General features: G+C 48.6%; 1 protein-coding gene across 1 annotated transcript in view; it reads left to right on the forward strand.

The window, feature by feature from the left end:
* The window catches only part of sorbs2a (sorbin and SH3 domain containing 2a), a 53,759-nt gene that overhangs the window by 22,032 nt on the left and 13,674 nt on the right, over positions 1 to 18,053 (forward strand). The window contains exons 4-17 of the mRNA XM_047045285.1: positions 1,299 to 1,382; positions 3,977 to 4,003; positions 4,135 to 4,259; positions 4,938 to 5,699; positions 6,457 to 6,849; positions 7,784 to 7,898; positions 8,667 to 8,842; positions 10,094 to 10,160; positions 11,369 to 11,419; positions 11,565 to 11,781; positions 12,149 to 12,263; positions 14,456 to 14,539; positions 16,205 to 16,261; positions 17,413 to 17,462. Of these exons, the coding sequence (XP_046901241.1) occupies positions 1,299 to 1,382; positions 3,977 to 4,003; positions 4,135 to 4,259; positions 4,938 to 5,699; positions 6,457 to 6,849; positions 7,784 to 7,898; positions 8,667 to 8,842; positions 10,094 to 10,160; positions 11,369 to 11,419; positions 11,565 to 11,781; positions 12,149 to 12,263; positions 14,456 to 14,539; positions 16,205 to 16,261; positions 17,413 to 17,462 (2,323 nt within the window). The remainder of the gene's footprint in view (positions 1 to 1,298; positions 1,383 to 3,976; positions 4,004 to 4,134; positions 4,260 to 4,937; positions 5,700 to 6,456; positions 6,850 to 7,783; positions 7,899 to 8,666; positions 8,843 to 10,093; positions 10,161 to 11,368; positions 11,420 to 11,564; positions 11,782 to 12,148; positions 12,264 to 14,455; positions 14,540 to 16,204; positions 16,262 to 17,412; positions 17,463 to 18,053) is intronic.

Here is an 18,053-nt window from a genome sequence, read left to right on the forward strand (position 1 = left end):
ATATATTTTTATTACAGCTTTGTTAGTTCAGTTGACCAACAATTCAAGAAAAGTAGAATAACCATGTTCGCATGTGGCTCAATTCACACACTGTTCCCGACATCACAGATGAACTTCTTCCATATTAAACTACTGTATACTGTTTATTACACTCTCGCTTATGAATGAAGTCTCCATAGCTTCTATATGTTGTAAGACTTGGCACACATCCTGAACTGTAGTGAATATTTCAGCGTTGTAGCGCCAATGACTCATTCAGTCTTCATCACCCTCCTTCACACTCAGTCATAGCTGCCAGTGGTGGTTACGATTTATTCCAATACTAATCTTCTGTAGCGGTTGTTTAACATTTAATGTTTAGAGGAGTGCAAGGTCCACGGTCTTTTAAGTGCTTTGAGAAGGTTCAGAAATGATTGCTGAATTATTTATTGATGATCCATAAACTGAGGTTGTATTTATGGTAAAGCACAGAAGATCACCATCAGTACTACACATGGAGGAGCCAGTGACAAAAGAAAAAACAAAAACAACAAATCACAGTCGAACAGCTTAAGTCAACAGTAATTATCAGGTAGAATTTTGAGACATGAGGTCTGACGTCTTGTACCGAGATGCAACACCACCTCATCCCAACTGCTCTACTCAGCAATGCCCTACATGCTGAGCGAGTTAGCTCCGCTCAGGAGAGCCCCATGCCAGCGTCTCATTACCCTGAGGATGAGCGAGCCAGCATGGCCGCAGTCCTGCCTCCGTCGACGGCTCTTATCAAACTGGATTTCCTGGAACCACCTTGTGTTTCCCAAAAGCCTGTTTACCAAACTAGACATTCACAGGAAGCTGTAATAGGAAAGGTGCCTTTCATGTGTTGTGGCTGCTGTTTCTGCTTTGTCAGCACTGAGCTGTATAAAGTTAAACAGTAAAGACAAAATGGTGGACACATGACGCATTCAAGCTCAGAGCAACGAATTACATATCTGGACTCTGTATGTGTATCACATTATTCTTACACAATTATTGTGTAGTCGTGTGTAATGAGCCAGTAAACCTGGCATGAACTTTCCAATGTATCAGTAATTCTACACTGTTTGTACAGTGAGTATTAACACAGTAGTATACTACAAAGTGATATCTAAGTCCTGCTTGATACGAGCTGTCAACCCCCCCCCCCCTCCCCAATGCTTAGCCTGCGAGAAGGAAACCATTGTAATGCATGTGCTTTGCCCCCTCTTTGCTGTGTGTGTGTGTGTGTGTGTGCACTGCTCCCACTGCTGCTTTTGCTGCCTGGCTATGCTTCCCAGATAGCGGAGGGTGTGCTCGCGCTGCCTTGTCACTCACCCTCTCACCCATGAAGAGGGTACAGAGCTCACCGAATCTGGCCACAGGTACTAACACATTTACACACACACACACACACACACACACACACACACACACACACACACACAGCTTTAACATACAGTATAACCAACCCATGCTTGCTTGTGTGGACAAAGACTCCCACCTGATTGTGTAACATGCACGCAGACCCACACTAGAAACTCTTTGTGGACAGTACAGCATTGTATGTTGAAAGGTTCAAGGACAGAGGTAAGTTTAAACCGAGTACAGTTGAGTTTGGCTTCCACATAAAATATGGAAAATGCCCATGATCTAGATTATGAAATGCATGTTTTGTCTTACTGAGATTAAATGGTCTCTTTTGGAAAGATTCTTGGACCATGAGATGTTGTTCTGTTTCCAGACATCAGTGTTTCTTATTGTGTAAATGTTTCTGTTTTCTTTTTGACTTCCCTTTCCCTGACATCCTTCACTTCCCGTCTGACTCTTTTCCTCTGACGGTCCTCGTTCGTCATCCCTCAAGACCTCTCCCATGCAGTCTCTCCCTCTGTTTCCTCCCTCTCCTCACCCTTCTCAGAGGACTGCTTTCACTTGCTTTTTTTCCCCCTGTCATCCTGGGAAGCTGGATGCTAGATGGTTTGTGGCAGTTGAGACCTGATTGGTCCAACAGAGGGGAATGTATACCCATTGCTGTGAAAGCAGGCTGCATTTTCAGATGGTGCTGTTGTGATATGAAACGGAGGCAATGGGGGCTCACTTGTTGGTTTCTGCACATTTCTACATACATACACACACTCATTCTTCAAGTCCGTATTGTTTGTTTGTGTGGGAATTGGATGAGCGGCCTACTGTTTGCTTTATGAACCCAGGGTGGTTGCTTAGTGGTGGGTTAAATCCCACCCAGTTATTTTGAAAGTTTGAATCCCCCCTGTCTTCAAAGTAATCAACCTCACCCCCTGTGGCTTTTAGCCACAGCTTTGAGCCCCAGGCCTCATGGATACATGAGTCAAAAGACGATATCCAAATGTATATGGAGGCCTTCTCACAGAGGTCTGCAGCATCCATTAAGAACGCTGTCGTCTGTCAGTGCCGAGCATTTTCAGAACATCCAGAATTCCCCAGGAGACCAGCAGGAAGCAATCAGGCCTTGTCAGGGATATAAAAACACTGGTTCAGGCTCATCACATTTTCAACGCAGTTCCGGCTGGCGGACGCACACTCAGCCTCTCTCGCACACGCCCACTCACTCACTCTCTCACACTCCATCTTCGCCACCACCATACCCCAGATCTCATTTCAAATATTTATGTCCGTTTTGGGAAGAGAAAGACCTGAGTTTCTCTGTTCAGTGAGACTTGAAGAGAGTTCTTTTTCAGGACGGGGACTCTGGCTGCTTTATAATTTTGTCTGCGTGGTCATCGCTCCCTCTCTTAGTTGGAAACCGGATGTCAAAGCTGTGGTGCTCGGAAATAGACTTTAGCAAATTTGACCTACAGTTATGAGTAGGTGAGGGGAGCCATGTTGGAAAACTGACCGGTTGTGTCTATACAGCCTCACTTTAACTTTTGATTTGCAAAACGCAAACCTATTCAAATGTCCCTCTAAACTATAATCTCTCATGTCATTTTCTCTCCTTCGCATTTTCCCATTTGGTGCCTTTAATTCTTCTAGTCCCTCTCAGCTCTGATAATTGGTACTTAATCCCTATGCTATTTGACTCTAATCTCCTGGTTGAGTGACAGTGTTACTAAAAGGGGAGTGTACAGTGTTACTACAGAAATAGGGGAGTGTGTATGTGTCTGTGTGTGTGTATCTGGTAATGTAGTTCCGGCCTTCATATTCAAATCCTTATGAATCTTACCTTGTTCTATGTATTTCTGATATTGTTGATAAGTATACTAGCTCAAATAAATTAGGATTGACACTATTTATGACACTGTTTAGATTAGGCCACTAGGGGATTGTCAAGAGGAGCTGGACCAAAGAATTCCAATGTACCTGTACTTGTTACAATTGGCTACTGAACTAGGGTACAGGATTCACCTGGGGCCTTGTGTCTGTCTTCAAGCTTCTCTGGATGTAGTAGTGGTCAGGTTCCCTAGTGGCTGAAGCTCAGATGCAGAGGACGTTCCGCGAATGCCAGACGGTCAGTCGTGTATTGTATTCCTACAAACACACATTCCCCTCCACACGGACGGAAAGTAAGCATCTGTAATCTGGTACTCAATGCAGGATTTAATCTATAGTTTGGCTACCAAAGTGGTGTGTGGGATGTTTAATACCCTCAAAGAGCTGTTAAAATGACCAGCCACCACTCTTCATACTCCTCTGCTGAGCTGACTGCGTTCTCAGATGATGAGAGAAATCTGCCCCACCGAATCACCCTCAAGGCTGTCTCCTTCCTCACATCCCTCCCTTCTGCCCTTCCATGTTACCCGTGTTGATTTTGAAATGTGTCCCTCATGTTCCTCTCCTACTGTACTTCAGTGCTCACTTTGACTTTTCTTCAGAACCCTTGTTCAGCTGTTTCTTCCTTGCTTCCTGTTCACTTCAGTGAAAGTTACTGCAGTGGCCCATGGGGAAGTCTTTCATGTCCGGTGCTGTGTGTTGATACACGTTTGTTCTTTTTCCTCCCCAGGCAGTGAGTCTCACTCGTCTGATTCAGGTAACTAAGTTGCACTGTTTACATTGTTATAGTCTTTCAAAAGCGAGGTGTTGAATGTAGGACATGGGACATTGACTGTTTGTTTGTGTGTGTATGTGTGTGCGTGTGTGTGTGTGTGTGTGTGCGTGCAGATGCCTGGAGGTCACGGAGCGTCACTGATGGCCTGAGGAACGGAGACGCCAGCAGCTCCTCTCTGGCTGCCAAGGGCTTTCGCAGCGTCAGGCCCAACCTGCAGGACAAGAAGTCCCCCTCACAGGTACACACCCTGGACCCCCCCCCCCCCCACACACACACACACACATATGCTTACACAAAACACATGCAAGCACACCCTCATACTATACACACACACTCTACTGACACACATATGTGGACACACACACACACACAAACAGAAATGCTTACACATCCAAGAACATGCTCATATTGTGTACACATACTCTACTGATGCACATATGTGCACGCACGCACACACACGCATGCACACACCCTGTACTGAACACACACTGACACAGGACCAGTCGGATCTAAGGACCAGTGTATGTATACATCCAGTTCCTGTCACAACTCTGTCCATGACTCTGGATATGTCCGATCCCATCTTAATGTTTCCCTCCCCAGAGGCCTGTGTGTATGTATCTGTGTGCAGAACAGTGAAGCAAGTCATGTACATCAGATCTTCTCAGTCTTCTAAAACAGTCCTCAGTTTGATTCCATGCCACCTCTTCCATGTCAGTTTGGCACTTTGGTTGCCCCACGTTTTGTAACTGATCTAAATGTATTGTTTCTTGTCCCATATCCCTGGAAAACCTGATTCTTCACATGCGTTGTAAGTTGATTTGTACCACAATGACCAATATGATTTTTCTCCCAGGTAACATATCTTTTATTGTTGTTATTTTCACTCTCATTGGGTGTCCCTGCTGTCAATCAGGTTCCTCTCCCACCCCCCAGGAGAGACAGCTACCAGTTCCCCCTTGCCGGTCTCTGCCCCCCCTCCTACAGTTCTCTCTCCTCTCTGGCCGAGGTGTTTGGGACAGACTCTGGGTCCTTGGCCTCAGCCCACAAGGAGCAGGCCATCCTGAAGGAATCCTATGCCATTAACAGCTCTTCCTGTTTCTCCTACTCCAAGAGCACCACCACCACCACCTCCTCCTCCTCCATCCCCCCGTCCAATCCTCACCCACAGAGCCCTCCTCTTAACCTGCCCTCCCTCACCAACGACATCGGTGAATGTCGAGTCAACGCCACCTCCACTCACGCTTCCTCCACCCAGGCTGGACGGAAGGTGTCCTCCCTCAAGCTGACCCCAGTTACCATCCCCAACCCCCCCGACCACCTCCACCCCCAGCCCAAGGCCCAAGGACCGGCCTCCCCTCCCCCCCCAACCCCTCCCCCCCGTAAGGAGTCAAAAGGCCCCCAGGTCCAGGGTCACACTGCCTCTGTCTCCATCCAGATGAGCCCCCAGTCTCCTGATCCCAAACCTCCTGCCCTGACACCTGAGGCACCAACCCCAACTCCAGCCCAAGTCTCTGCCCCAGCCCCCACCCTAGCCTCTGCCCCAGCTCTGGCCTTTACCCTGGCCCCAGCCTCTGCCCCAGCCCTAATCTCAGCTCCAGGTCAAGCCGTAGGTGACATCAAGGTGGTGAAGACTCCTCCTCCAGTCCCACCAAGACCGGCCCCAGCAGATGTGTTGGTACATAACTTTTAATTAGCCTTGACAGATAACCTTTTTTTCTCCAACAGCACTGTTGTTTACAAGGCACCACCAATCAACAGACTAACAGTTACTATGACCTGTGTGTGTTTGTGAGTTTGTAAAACGTAATGTCAAATACCTATTTTCACAGCTTTCTCCGCACTGTGTAAGACACACATCTGTTTCACTGGTTCACTAACAAGACACCTTACCTCCACAGTGGAAAGTAAACCAATGTTCACGGCGTGACTTGAGTCACTTCCTGTCCTGTCCTCACTTCCTTTGTGGAGAGCTAGCTGGCTTTTAGAGGGGCTCCACTCTAAAAACCTCTCCATCTCTCCCCTCCTTTCCTCCATCCCCTCCCCTTCCCTGAATCTCCACACTCCTTCCCTTCATCTTTCTCCACCTTCCCTCTATCTCTCCTCCTTCCCTCCACCACTCTCCTCCTTCCCTCCATCTCTCTCCTCCTTCCCTCCACCTCTCTCCTCCTTCCCTCCATCTCTCTCCTCCTTCCCTCCATCTCTCTCCTCCTTCCCTCCATCTCTCTCCTCCTTCCCTCCATCTCTCTCCTCCTTCCCTCCATCTCTCTCCTCCTTCCCTCCACCTCTCTCCTCCTTCCCTCCATCTCTCTCCCCCTTCCCTCCATCTCTCTCCTCCTTTCCTCCATCTCTCCCCCCTTTTCCTCCAACTCTCCGCTCCTTCCCTCCATCTCTTCCCTCCATCACCCCTTCCTCCCCCATCCTCCCCACGGCAGAGCCCTCCCTCCCCTGACCCCGCCTCCCGCCGCTCCCCCTACCACCGCCACAGCTACGACTCCCTAGACTACCTGGCCGGCCTGATGCCCAAGGCCCTGTCGCCTACCCCCTACGCCCCGTCGGAGCGTGGCATTGCCACCGGCACGGGCACGGGCCGTGGGGGGGCGGGGATGAACGCAGGCGGCGCGGTTAGCGGGCTGCCATCGCCCTCGGCCTCGCCGGTGACGGTGTCGGCGCTTAGCCACTACTCGTCGTCCACGGCGGGCCTCCTGGAGGAGCTGCAGATCTGTGGCCTGGACTCCCCCGGCGCCTCGCCCACGCCCTCGCCCACCCTCAGCCACGCCTCCACCGCTGGCACAGATGATGCTCTAACATCCGCCGCAGTGACTAACGTAACTATCCACTCCTCGCCACTCTGCCCCGCACACGGCACTAACATACACACCTTCACGCTCCCCCCCCCCCCATCCCTCGAAGCAGACTCGGAGGATTGAGACTCACACACACACACACACCCAAACACACCAACATGTGTTCTCATGCTTGAGCGTGGCTTCCAACTAAATGCTGCTTTACTTTGACCAGATGTGGTGCCCCTGTGTGTACTGCTCCTTCTCCTGTTTCATGTCTGTCTTCTGTGTTCTCTAATGGGAAAGCTAATCACTGGATCAACCTTTCCTGTTGAAATGTGTTTTTAATTGTAATTGATTTGTTGATTCTTTCATATAAATATATATACCTTATATATTAGTGTATGTATTCAACTGTCATTAACCTCTTGATGATGTTTCAACATTCGACACTTTTTGCTATTTGCTTAATGAATGATACTAAATGGTCTGTTTCTAATTTTGGGGGAAATCCATTGTTTTAAGCACATTTTTAAGAGTAACGCTTTGTAAGTATGTGGAACTATAGTCACCTAACATGACACTTAATTAATAATGACGTTTGTGAAAAATACAGTCTTGTTTGTTGACTTCCTGTGTTAACCTTCTGTCTGTGTTTGTATGTGACTCACCGATATGTGTCTCTCCCTCACTAACTGGCTCATTTTGCAGTCTCACTGTTTCCTCTGAAACAGCATGACTCGACAAATCATGACATGGCACTTCTCTTAGGAGATTCTAGAACCATTTCAGCCCACATTGCACCTGCTTCTTGTGACCACCTGATGTTTTTGTTTCGTGAACTTTTGTAACCTTTACAAAAGGCAGCAAGCAGTCATTGGTTAACACTCACTCAAGGAATGCCTCATTGTTGGGTCTGATACCCTCACCATAGAGGCAAACTCTGATCGTCTCCGTGTCGCCCCGCCTCTTTTAGGGTCAAGCAGCCATGAATGGAAGCTCCGCCCCCCCGCAGAGACCTCTCTCCCCCCCGGGTTACCCCCCTCCCCCTACCTCCCTCAGCCCTGGGGTGCACATCCACCAGAGCTCAGGTGAGAGCAACACACACACAAATATACAGTACCTGACACACACAAACAACACACATACACCCACAACACGGGCTGAGATGATTACATTACAATGGAAAATCCTTAGACGGTGTGCTCAGTGATGAAGTAGTTGGACATCCCAGATCACAAAATGCTGCCCAGCGTTGTTTCAGGAGTTATGTCCCCTGGGGCCAAAAAACGCCCTGGCATGTCACGCGTTAATGGGCTACATTTCCTCCACCCATTTTACCAAGTGCTCAAAGCACTTAACATCTAAAGAACATGTGTAAATCTCTCTCACCCTCACAGCCGATCCCTCATTTCTGCTTATTCATTCATGTTCAGAATTGATGAATTCTCTCAGCCCGCCAGCCAGCTGGCCAGTAAAATGATTTACCCCGGCCGTATTCAATTTCTTCTTTTATTGATCCAGCGTATGCTTTCTCTTCCCCCAATACATAATGGGGCTTTAATGCACCTGTCTAGTTAAAGAGATGGAGGTAGCCAGATGCAGGGTGGAACATCATGTCACATGAGCGGTGGTCGAGTAGACAGCAGTGCTTAGGGTTGCACTTGGCTTACGCTGTCATTCATAGAAGGGGATAAGCATTTTTCTCTGTGCGAGCGTGAGTGTATGTCTGTCTGAGAGAGAAACAGTGGTCGAGACAGCTAGTTGAGACCAAAGTGTGTGTAAGTTTGTATTTTCAAGTTATTTCCCATTTCCCCTTCTTCCCCATGACACCCACACACACACACCCACTCCTAAAGAGGGCAGTGTGTCAGTGATGAGGGAGTCGCTGGTGTCAGGCCACAGCAGTGTGAGCAGCACGCTGCCCATCGCCCGTTTCACCGAGGAGGAGAAGAGGGTGTCGGTCATCAAGGCTCCGCACTATGAGGGCATCGGCCCCGTGGACGAGACTGGCATCCCCATCGCCATCCGCACGGTGAGGAAAGCACGCACACACATACGCAGACTCACACAGTTGCACACCGACGCAAACACACACGTTGGCCCAGTCTTCATGTCATTTCCTGGCCGTGCTGGCCATTGTGTTCAGCTGACTCATGCTCCAGGTATCTCTGTTGTTGTTGTGCTGCCCGGGGCTGGGGGGGAGCAGGGGGGTGGAATGCTGAGGGCCTTTGTGGCCGGGCCCAGTCTCGCCACTGTCCTCTGATATGTGAGCGGACCAGAGAGCGAGGAATGCTTTTGAGCTGTCAGCAGCTTTAGACCCTGAATTCAAAGCGTCTTTTTTCTTCCTCTGTCTCCATCTCTTGCTCCTTTCCTTGTGTGCTTGTTGTGATTAGGGTCCTAGTCAAAGTCCTCTATGTACTGGTTGGCTCTCAGCAACTCTTTTTCCATCCTAGAGTGTTAGTGTGTTACCCTCAGTGGCATCTGGCTACAGTACACTTGTTACGTAAATGTGTTGGGTTGGAAGTGTGTGCCCTCAGCACTTTGCCTCAGATGTGCTGTGTGTTTGATTGTATGTATTGTAGTACCCACAGCTGCAGTAGTCTGAGTGTGTCTCATCCTGAAGGGCCCTTCACTCTCTTGTCTTTGGCTTGTAGTGAGGCTGTGAAGAGCAGGGATACAGGCTGAGCCAGAGAAAAGAGGGAAAAGTCTTTAAAACAGGGAGGGAGGGAGGGAGGGATGGATGTATGTAGAGAGAGAGGGGGAAGGGAGTGAGAGATAGGGAGGGAAGTTGTGAGAGAGAAAGAGATATAGCAGGAGGGTGGTCAAGAGAGGGGGGAAAGAAAGAGAGTGAAAGGGGAAAGGAGCAGAGAAAGAAACAGATGCTCAGTGTTGTGGACACACTGAGAACATTTTTCAGGGTCCTCTGGTTGGTAACCATGGCTTTTTACCGAGTGATTGGCCCTTATGGGGTCTAAGCAGCGCCGTCTGAGTTGTGCCTAGTCACACATACACACACACACACACACACTCGGCTGACGCACACACACACAAACACAGACTCTTAATCCTCTGGGTTCAGAGTGTAGTCACTGCTGACAGTGTTGTACCTGGAGAGCTGCAGATGAAGCCCTCTCTGGTTGTCTGGTTGTCTGGGAGTCCCAGACTGCAGGTCCTCAGCCCCTCACACCCTCACATCCTCAGTAGGATGAGAGATGGGAGACTATTAATGATTTGACGTGTTTAGTTTGTGTGTCTAATAATTGGGGTTGATCTCTTCCTACAGACTGTGGATAGGCCAAAGGACTGGTACAAGACCATGTTCAAGCAGATCCACATGGTGCACAAAGCAGGTGAGGCTGGGGGACTGGAGACACGTCCCATCATCTGGGTCTTTACGTCTGTTAGTCCTATTCTATGAGTCTGGTCATGCATCGTGTGTGTGTGTGTGTGTGTGTGTATAGGGGTGTAACTGTATTTGTGCCAGTCCTCGTTAAATCCGAACAGTAAGTCCACAGAGCCAGAACTCATTAACTTGCCTTTCTGTGCTGAGTGATAGAGAGTGAGAAAGGGAGAGAGGGAAAGAGCAACAGGAGAGAGGAGAGTGAGGGAGAGGGAGAAAGGAACAGGAGAGTGGAAGAGGAACAGTGGAGAGGAGAGAGGGAGAGGAGAGAGGGAAAGGAGAGAGGGAGAGGAAAGAGGGAAAGGAGAGAGGGAGAGAGGGAAAGGAGACAGGAGAGAGGGAGAGGAGAGAGGGAGAGGAGAGAGGAGACAGGAGAGAGGGAGAGGAGAGAGGGAAAGAAGAGAGGAGACAGGAGAGAGGGAGAGGAGAGAGGAGCGAGGAGAGAGGGAGAAGAGACAGGAGAGAGGGAGAGGAGAGAGGGAAAGAAGAGAGGAGACAGGAGAGAGGGAGAGGAGAGAGGAGCGAGGAGAGAGGGAGAAGAGACAGGAGAGAGGGAGAGGAGAGAAGGAAAGGAGAGAGGAGACAGGAGAGAGGGAGAGCAGAAGGAGTGGGAGAGGAGATAGGGAGAGGAGCGAGGAGAGAAGGAGAGCAGAAGGAGTGGGAGAAAGCTCTAATGGACACACGGATGGGCCAGGAGCCCTACGCCCTCAGTGTGGTCTTCTCTAAATCACATAGTCAATATAAGGCTTGTTTGAACTCCACTGCCCACACACACACACACGCGCGTAGAAATGCATAGACAACCTTGCTCTCTCTCTGACTCACACAGACACAAGAACATATCCATGCACAAATACATCCCCCTCTCTCTCTGTCTCTCTCTCTCACACACACACACACACACACATGCTCTTTTAATTTGTATAGGTTGGCATACTCCATAAATATCGACAAGCCCCCTTAGTTGTCAGAGAAGTGACCTGCTGCTGTCTGAAAGTTTCCCTGAGACGGGCACAATATTTCTGCTGCGCTAGACGACATCAACTCAAAGGAGAGGCTGAGAAAGGGCAGCTCTCAGCAGTGTGTGTGTGTGTGTGTGTGTGTGTGTGTGTGTGTGTACGTGTGCTGCCTACTCAACCTTCATCTTTGTTTCTACAGATGATGACTATGCAGACACGTACAACGCCGCGTATGCCGTCATAAACAATGGTGAGCCTGGTGCTCCTGCAGCAGTGTTCCCCTCGGGTTCACTTGCCGCCTTTTCAAATGGTTTCTCTTTCTCTCTCTATCTCGCATTGAATCTCTCTCTCTCTTCTTCCCTTTTTGCGCCTCCTCCCCTCCCTCCGTCTCTTAGACTCCTATGGCGTGCCCAGAGACCCCACCATGGCCCACCCTCCCCCCAGGACCCACACGTACCGGCCCCTAGCCAAGAGCCCCTCAGACAACGGGGGGCCCCTGGGGTCTCACCGGGAGCCGTCGCCCTCCCCCGTGCCCCCGCCGCCCCCGCCCATGCCCTCCCTCCTGCAGCTGAGGACCCGAGACAGCGACCGGGAACGCGAGTCGCCCGACACGTAAGACCAGCCCAGTCCCCTTCTCGAAAAAAAGACCTCTCCTTTCGTCTTACTGAGCAGAGAAACGTCTTTCTCTCCCCAAAAATAGAATATAACATTTATTGAATGGAATCTGGGCAGTGGGAGGTGGAGATTCGGTGTGTATCTGTGTCTGGCTGTCCATGAGAGTGTGTGTGTCTCTGGACTGGATTATCCAAGTACAGCATCATCATTCCAGTCACAACCACACTGACGATTGAGTTACCTTCCACAGGAAAGCCCTCAGAACTGGACATAACCCTGGTATATGTGTGTGAACCTGCCTTCCCCACTCACAGAGACAGACACACAAACACACACTTAAGCTCCGCCCTCCTCTCCTTCCCAGGAACCAGTGGGGTCCTCCCGACAGGAAAGTGGACACCAGGAAGTACCGAGCCGAGCCCAAGAGCATCTTCGAGTATGAGCCGGGGAAGTCCTCCATCCTGGAGCAAGAGAGGCCGGTGAGTTTCCCTGAGGAGAGGAACGACCCCACCCACACCCCCTCCTCGCTGTCACACTTTCAATCCCACTTTCACGTCCGAGCCATTAAAAAACGCCATTACCCATAATCACCTTGGCTACCAGCCTGTTTCTGGTGCTCCCAGCAGGTGGAAGTCAATCTTTAGTACTTTTCTAAGATCAGTCTGTCTGAGGGGAGGTTAAGGACGGGCCTTAGGTCAGTGTCTGAAGGCCTCAACTGAACCCTTCTATCTTCCGTCTGCTTCAGTTGCCAGTTATTTTTGGCACTGTAAGGTTGAATGAGAAAGCAATTATATAACTGCACTTTATTCATATCACTCTGGTGGTGGTGGGGGGGGGGTATTGATGAATCCTTGAAGCAATCCTTGAGTATTTTTAGAGAGCTACTGTAATTTGTTGTTATTAAGTCTAACAGACAGTTGTAATGGCAGATTAAGTGAAAGCAGTTCTGTATAAAATTGAATTTGACGAAAATCCTGACGTTAGACTAGCAGTTTTGTGTATGTATCTGTTCATCCATTCCCATTTGTTAGCTGTCTACAGGCAGTTCCGGCAGCTTAATGAGCATGCTCATTCTATGTACAGTACAAAATGCAGCTCTTTTAGTTCTCACAATCTGTTCTACAACAGTTAGTTCATTTATGGTTCTCCTGCCACTGGACCGAGATGAAGAACCATCTGGAGGATGGATGGAGGGACGAAGGGACAAAGGAAGGAAGGAAGGATAAGAGACAGAGAGAGAGATACTGCAGATAAAGAACAGGGAGAGAGCAGTGAAAGAGGAGTGAGAGAGAAGGGGAGGAAGGGAGTGAGGTTAACCACGGGGTGTAGGAAGTGTGATACTCATGGGTGGGATCCTGTAATGCAGTGATCCATCTCAGGTCCAGCTAAATGGAGTCAGGCCTGGGCAATACTAATGAAGCCAGCCTGCAGTCTAACCTTCTTGGGCAGATGGGAGACAAGCTACTTCATCCCTAAACACCTGTCTTCCTCTAGAAATCTGTCCTTCATGGCTAGTTCACTCCCTCTTTCTCTCTCTCTCTCGGCCTCAATACCGCTATATATCTTTTTCTACATCTATCTGTCTCTCTTGCTCTCTCTCTGGCTTGACAGCCTTAGACCCATGACGCATGTTATTATAGTGTACAGGATGCAGGATGTCTCGCTCTCCTTTTCTTCTTGATGCCGTCATTCTTTCTTAGTTATTCTCTTCAGACTGACCCTGTCCCTCTAGTGCTCCCAGTCTACCACGGCTGTTTAAGGATGAGATATGAGTCCTACTGTGTGTGTAAGTGTGTGTGTGTGTGTGTGTGTGTTTGTGTGGTGCATGCAAGTGTGTATGTGTGTGTGTGTGTGTGTGTGTGTGTGTATGTGATGAAAAGCAGTATTGATACCCGCTAGCTCCTCCAGTTGTGTTGAGCTGTCGTCCACTGAGAATATGACTCACCCCTCCTGAAGCTAATGTGGCTGCTTTGCAAGTCAGATGCACAATGCCAGCGAGGAACGCCACAGGATGCCGGCTGATTTTAAAACTACATTTCCCAATAGGGATGAGGATGGGAAGTGTACCTTTATGGTCAGGCATTGCCATGAATCACTGCCCAGTTCCCAAAAGACTTGAGTGGACAAACCAGCTTTAGGTGTGTGTAGTGGGATGTTCTAGAGCTCGATCTACTGATAGTAAAGGAGGGAATGATGGTGAGAGTTGTCTTCACTGGGTTCACATCAGTTTACTCTCCTGGGTTCTAAACCAGCATGCAGAATATTTTGAAGTTAAAATGATGCAGTATGAGTGTATAGTATGCCCCCCTCTGGACACAATATGTAACTACAGATGTACTAATTTGAGAGGCCTCAGTGCTCTTTCTAAGTTTACTTCCAACATCAGTGTTTTTTTTTACATTTATCTTTAGATATTTAATGTCACAAACAAAGACAAAATCATTGTTAGTCCAAATCATTGATACACTAGATTTGTTTAAAAGTTTTTTTGTGGACCACTGCAACCCTGCTACTGCCCCTTAGCCTAACCTCTCTCTCTCTATCTCTCTCTCTCTCTTCGCTCTCTCTTTCTCCTCTCTGTGCTTTATTTCTTCCCTCTCTCCTCTCCTCATCTCTCTTTCTCCCTCCCTCTTTCATGTCTCTCCTCTTCTCTCTCCCTCTCCTCCTCCAGATATATGTGTTAAACCCAGATGATATAGATCTAGAAAACGAGCCTTGGTATAAGTTCTTTTCTGAGCTGGAGTTTGGTCGTCCGGTAAGTGGGGGCTCAGACAATGCACCCTCCCTTCCCCCCGCTCCGTCCCCCCTCCCACCAGCACCACCCTGGCTAGGGCACACACGCGTCTCCTCCACCCCTACCCACCGTGCTGTCTGGGGGGGGCCCTAGCTGCTTGTGGGGGGCATGCCTTGGTGGGGGGCTGTGGCCTTGATGTCTGTCATGGTCAGGTTCCTCCACAACTGGTTGTGTGGTGTCTCCTCAATGCCAGGTGGTGTGGTCTCACGTTAGCTTCTGGCTGTTAGCGGCTAGCGGGGGCGTTGCTAGAGGTGAACACACAGACATTAAACACTAACCAAAAAAAAGCATTAAAATGCAAGCATTTAAAAAGCATTCCTCAACATGAATATTCTCCCTGACCATCACCTTCCTGGCATGGAGGGTCATGCTCTTCCTGTTTGGCAAGGCCGATTCTTTTGCAGTGTGTTATTGTGGCCTGCTGTAGAAAAGGTACCAGTAGGGCTGTGTAGGACACCCTGATCAATCCTTACATTGTGGTCAAATCTGGCCGATGGCTCACAGACAGATGAGATGACCATCTTCAACTTGTGTGTCTGGACCATGTGACCCCTCTGCACAGTCCTACTGGCCCTTTTCCCTCTGTGGTAGCGGTGTGGTTTCTGTTCTGCTAGTCTGCCTGTTCGTCTGCCTTTCTCACTTCCGGGTTGACCAGTTGTCTTGTTGGGTAGAGAATCCTGAAATACTGTCACCCTCTGCTGGACAGAGGTAGCAATTTTGTTTCCGTGGGGCTTGGGAAAGTTGCTCTGATTTCTGATCAGCGAATGGGCCCAATTGGGATGATGCTAGGTGTGAGAGGTGGAGGAGGATGCTGATCAGAGGTCAGTGTTTAACCCCAGAGCTGGTCTGCTTCCATGTCTGTGCAAATAAGGTTTTAAAAAAGTCTTATTCCAAACATTCAGATAGAAATGGGATTTCGACTGACATTGAACTCTGTGGGACAGCGTAAAGAGTCTTGTCTAATCTAGAGGTTGCATTTCTATTTGTAATGTTCTCTATGTTACACCCCACCGAATAAGTCCTCAGGTGTTTGGTATTTGCCTTCACAATTTCAAACACACACAGCAAGACTGAAAAGGTTGTTTTAGCGCAGAATGGATGTTAGCTGATGTTATCAGAAAACATTCCAATGACATTGAAGCACAACTAAAATGGCATTAATGCACTGCAGTACACAATCAACTAAAACCTCCAGTCTTCCACAGACACTCACATGCACCACTGTAGTGTTTAGTCTCTGGCTTGCTTGCCTTCACAATCTGCATGTGTGTGTGTATGTGTGTTAGTCACCGTGCGTGTGCCTGTGTGTGTGTTGCCGTGTGTACGTAGATTTTAGTTAAATAGTTAGCAATAATACATTTAACGGAAAACGAATATAGCTGTACAAAAAACGATATACATTGTGTGTGATCGAGTGTGTGTGTGTGTTTCTGAATCTCGTCCATTTCCAGTTCCTCTGTTTTTCTAACTGATGTCATTCTCTCCAAATGTTTGTTTATACTGCTCCCCATGACGTCAACACTACCGCCTCTCCTCCACCACATCTTCACCCTCCTCCTCTCCTCCTCCTCCTCTCCTCCTCCTCCTCCTCCTCTTGCTGCTCACTGCTGCTGCTTGGGGCTGAAGCCTCCTAAAAAAAGACTGGATTATAATCCAGACAGCTCAGCTCGCCGATTCACTGAGGTAAACACACATTTGTCAGTATTGAGCTAGTATTGTTTAGCCTAGACTATGATAGGAAATGATTAACTAATCTCAGTTTGCTAGTACTATTCGTGAGATTGTGTTTCCTGAATGCCCAGTTTAGATAAACTGTGTCATGCTGAACATTCTGGCAGGTGTTGTTCAGGTCATTTTCATAAGACTTCTTATTTCATTTCAACCCCATATTTTTCTATTTTATACATTTTCAACTCAATTTTCCATTTGTCAGTTATGTTTGCAATGTGAAGATTTTGTGGAATAAGACTGCTTTGTGTGATACTGTATGTTGGGTTTGTCTCAGATACGTAGGCCATTCCTTTCACAGTTCATTTATAGTCCGTATTTTATTGGACACATATTGTGTTGATATCATGATTCCAGTTTCACTACTGTTTCATCAAAAAACCAAAACCACAGATCATCCTCCGGAATATAACTGGGGAAGGTCACTACCAGTCCCTTATATCAGGTTAGGACACTTAAAACAAACATAATAGTGTAGCTCATAGCATCAGTACAGCTACAGCAGGGTTGAACCTCAATCGTCTGAGATTATTGCCTCTTCTCTCCTCCCCTAACTAAGTACACCCATAGGAGGATGACATCCTAGGTACATCCCCTTGAACCTCCCCCACCAACGGCCAGAAAGGAGGAGGAGAGAAGAGAGGAGTAATCAGTGAAAGCCTAAAGAGGTTAAGCCCTGGTCTGTAACCACACATATGGACTTGTCTCAATTTGTTACACACTGGGATCTGTTCCGTGGAGTCCACACCAGGTTTTTCCAGAGGATTATCTGCTCCTGAAAAGCGCTCCCCTCTCCTCTCCTCAGTCCTCCACTTTTGTCCTTCTCCTCTCCTGTGGAGCCTCTTACAGATCAGAGGTCAGAGTTCATCGCCATAGTGCCCACCGCTACCCCACACAACCCCCTCCGCCTTTCTCCTCCCAGGGCCGGACGAGCCATGTGGAACCCGCCTCAGTCTCAACGGGAGCTGGGGGAAGGTTTAGAGTGTTGCGCGGCGGCTCTGTAGCTGGGCTTTGTGCAGCGTTGCTGTGCCTCCTCCGGTCTTTGTTCAAACGACGGCGCTCTCTCATCCTCCTCTTCTTCTTTTTTCTTCTCTGCCCTCTTTCAGACCTCCCTGCACATTGCCCCGGCCGACAGGGCCCCCGACAGGCCAGCCAGGTAAGCCCTGCCTTCAGATCCCCTGCCTAACCCTCATTCTGTCTCTCTTGCCCTTTCTTTCTTTCTCTCTCTCTCCCTCCATCTCTCAGTCATCTCTCTGTCCCCTCCTGTTCTCTAAGCCCCCTATTGTAGGCCTGTGGTTCAATGGCAATCACAATCTCCCTTCATCCCATGAGTGTGTGTGTGTTTGTGTGTGTGTGTGTTCCTCTGTGTGTGCTCCTGGTTACCAGTGTTAGCCCCCCCCCCCTTCCTATAACCATCCTCCCCGCATAAATTATCAAATTGATTCTTTCACCTCTTTTCTCTCTCCCCTCCTCCACACCTCCCTCTCGTTCTCCATGCCATGCTTGCTCAATCCCTCCATCCCATCAGCTCTAAGTGAATGGAAAAGCAAGCTGTAGGATGTTCTGAATAATCAATGTCATTCCTGGAGGTGACATTGTGTGTATTTGTTTTCATGTAGTAAGTGTGGCAAGTATAGGACATTATTTGCATCACAAAGACCTTCCCCCATAGTGATTCTAGTGAATTGATGACACTGATGTCATGAATAAGACATACTCATGGCAAATGACTAATGCCTAATTAATC

The sequence above is a fragment of the Hypomesus transpacificus genome, chromosome 22, assembly GCF_021917145.1.
Source record: "Hypomesus transpacificus isolate Combined female chromosome 22, fHypTra1, whole genome shotgun sequence".
Classification (NCBI taxonomy): Eukaryota; Metazoa; Chordata; class Actinopteri; order Osmeriformes; family Osmeridae; genus Hypomesus; species Hypomesus transpacificus.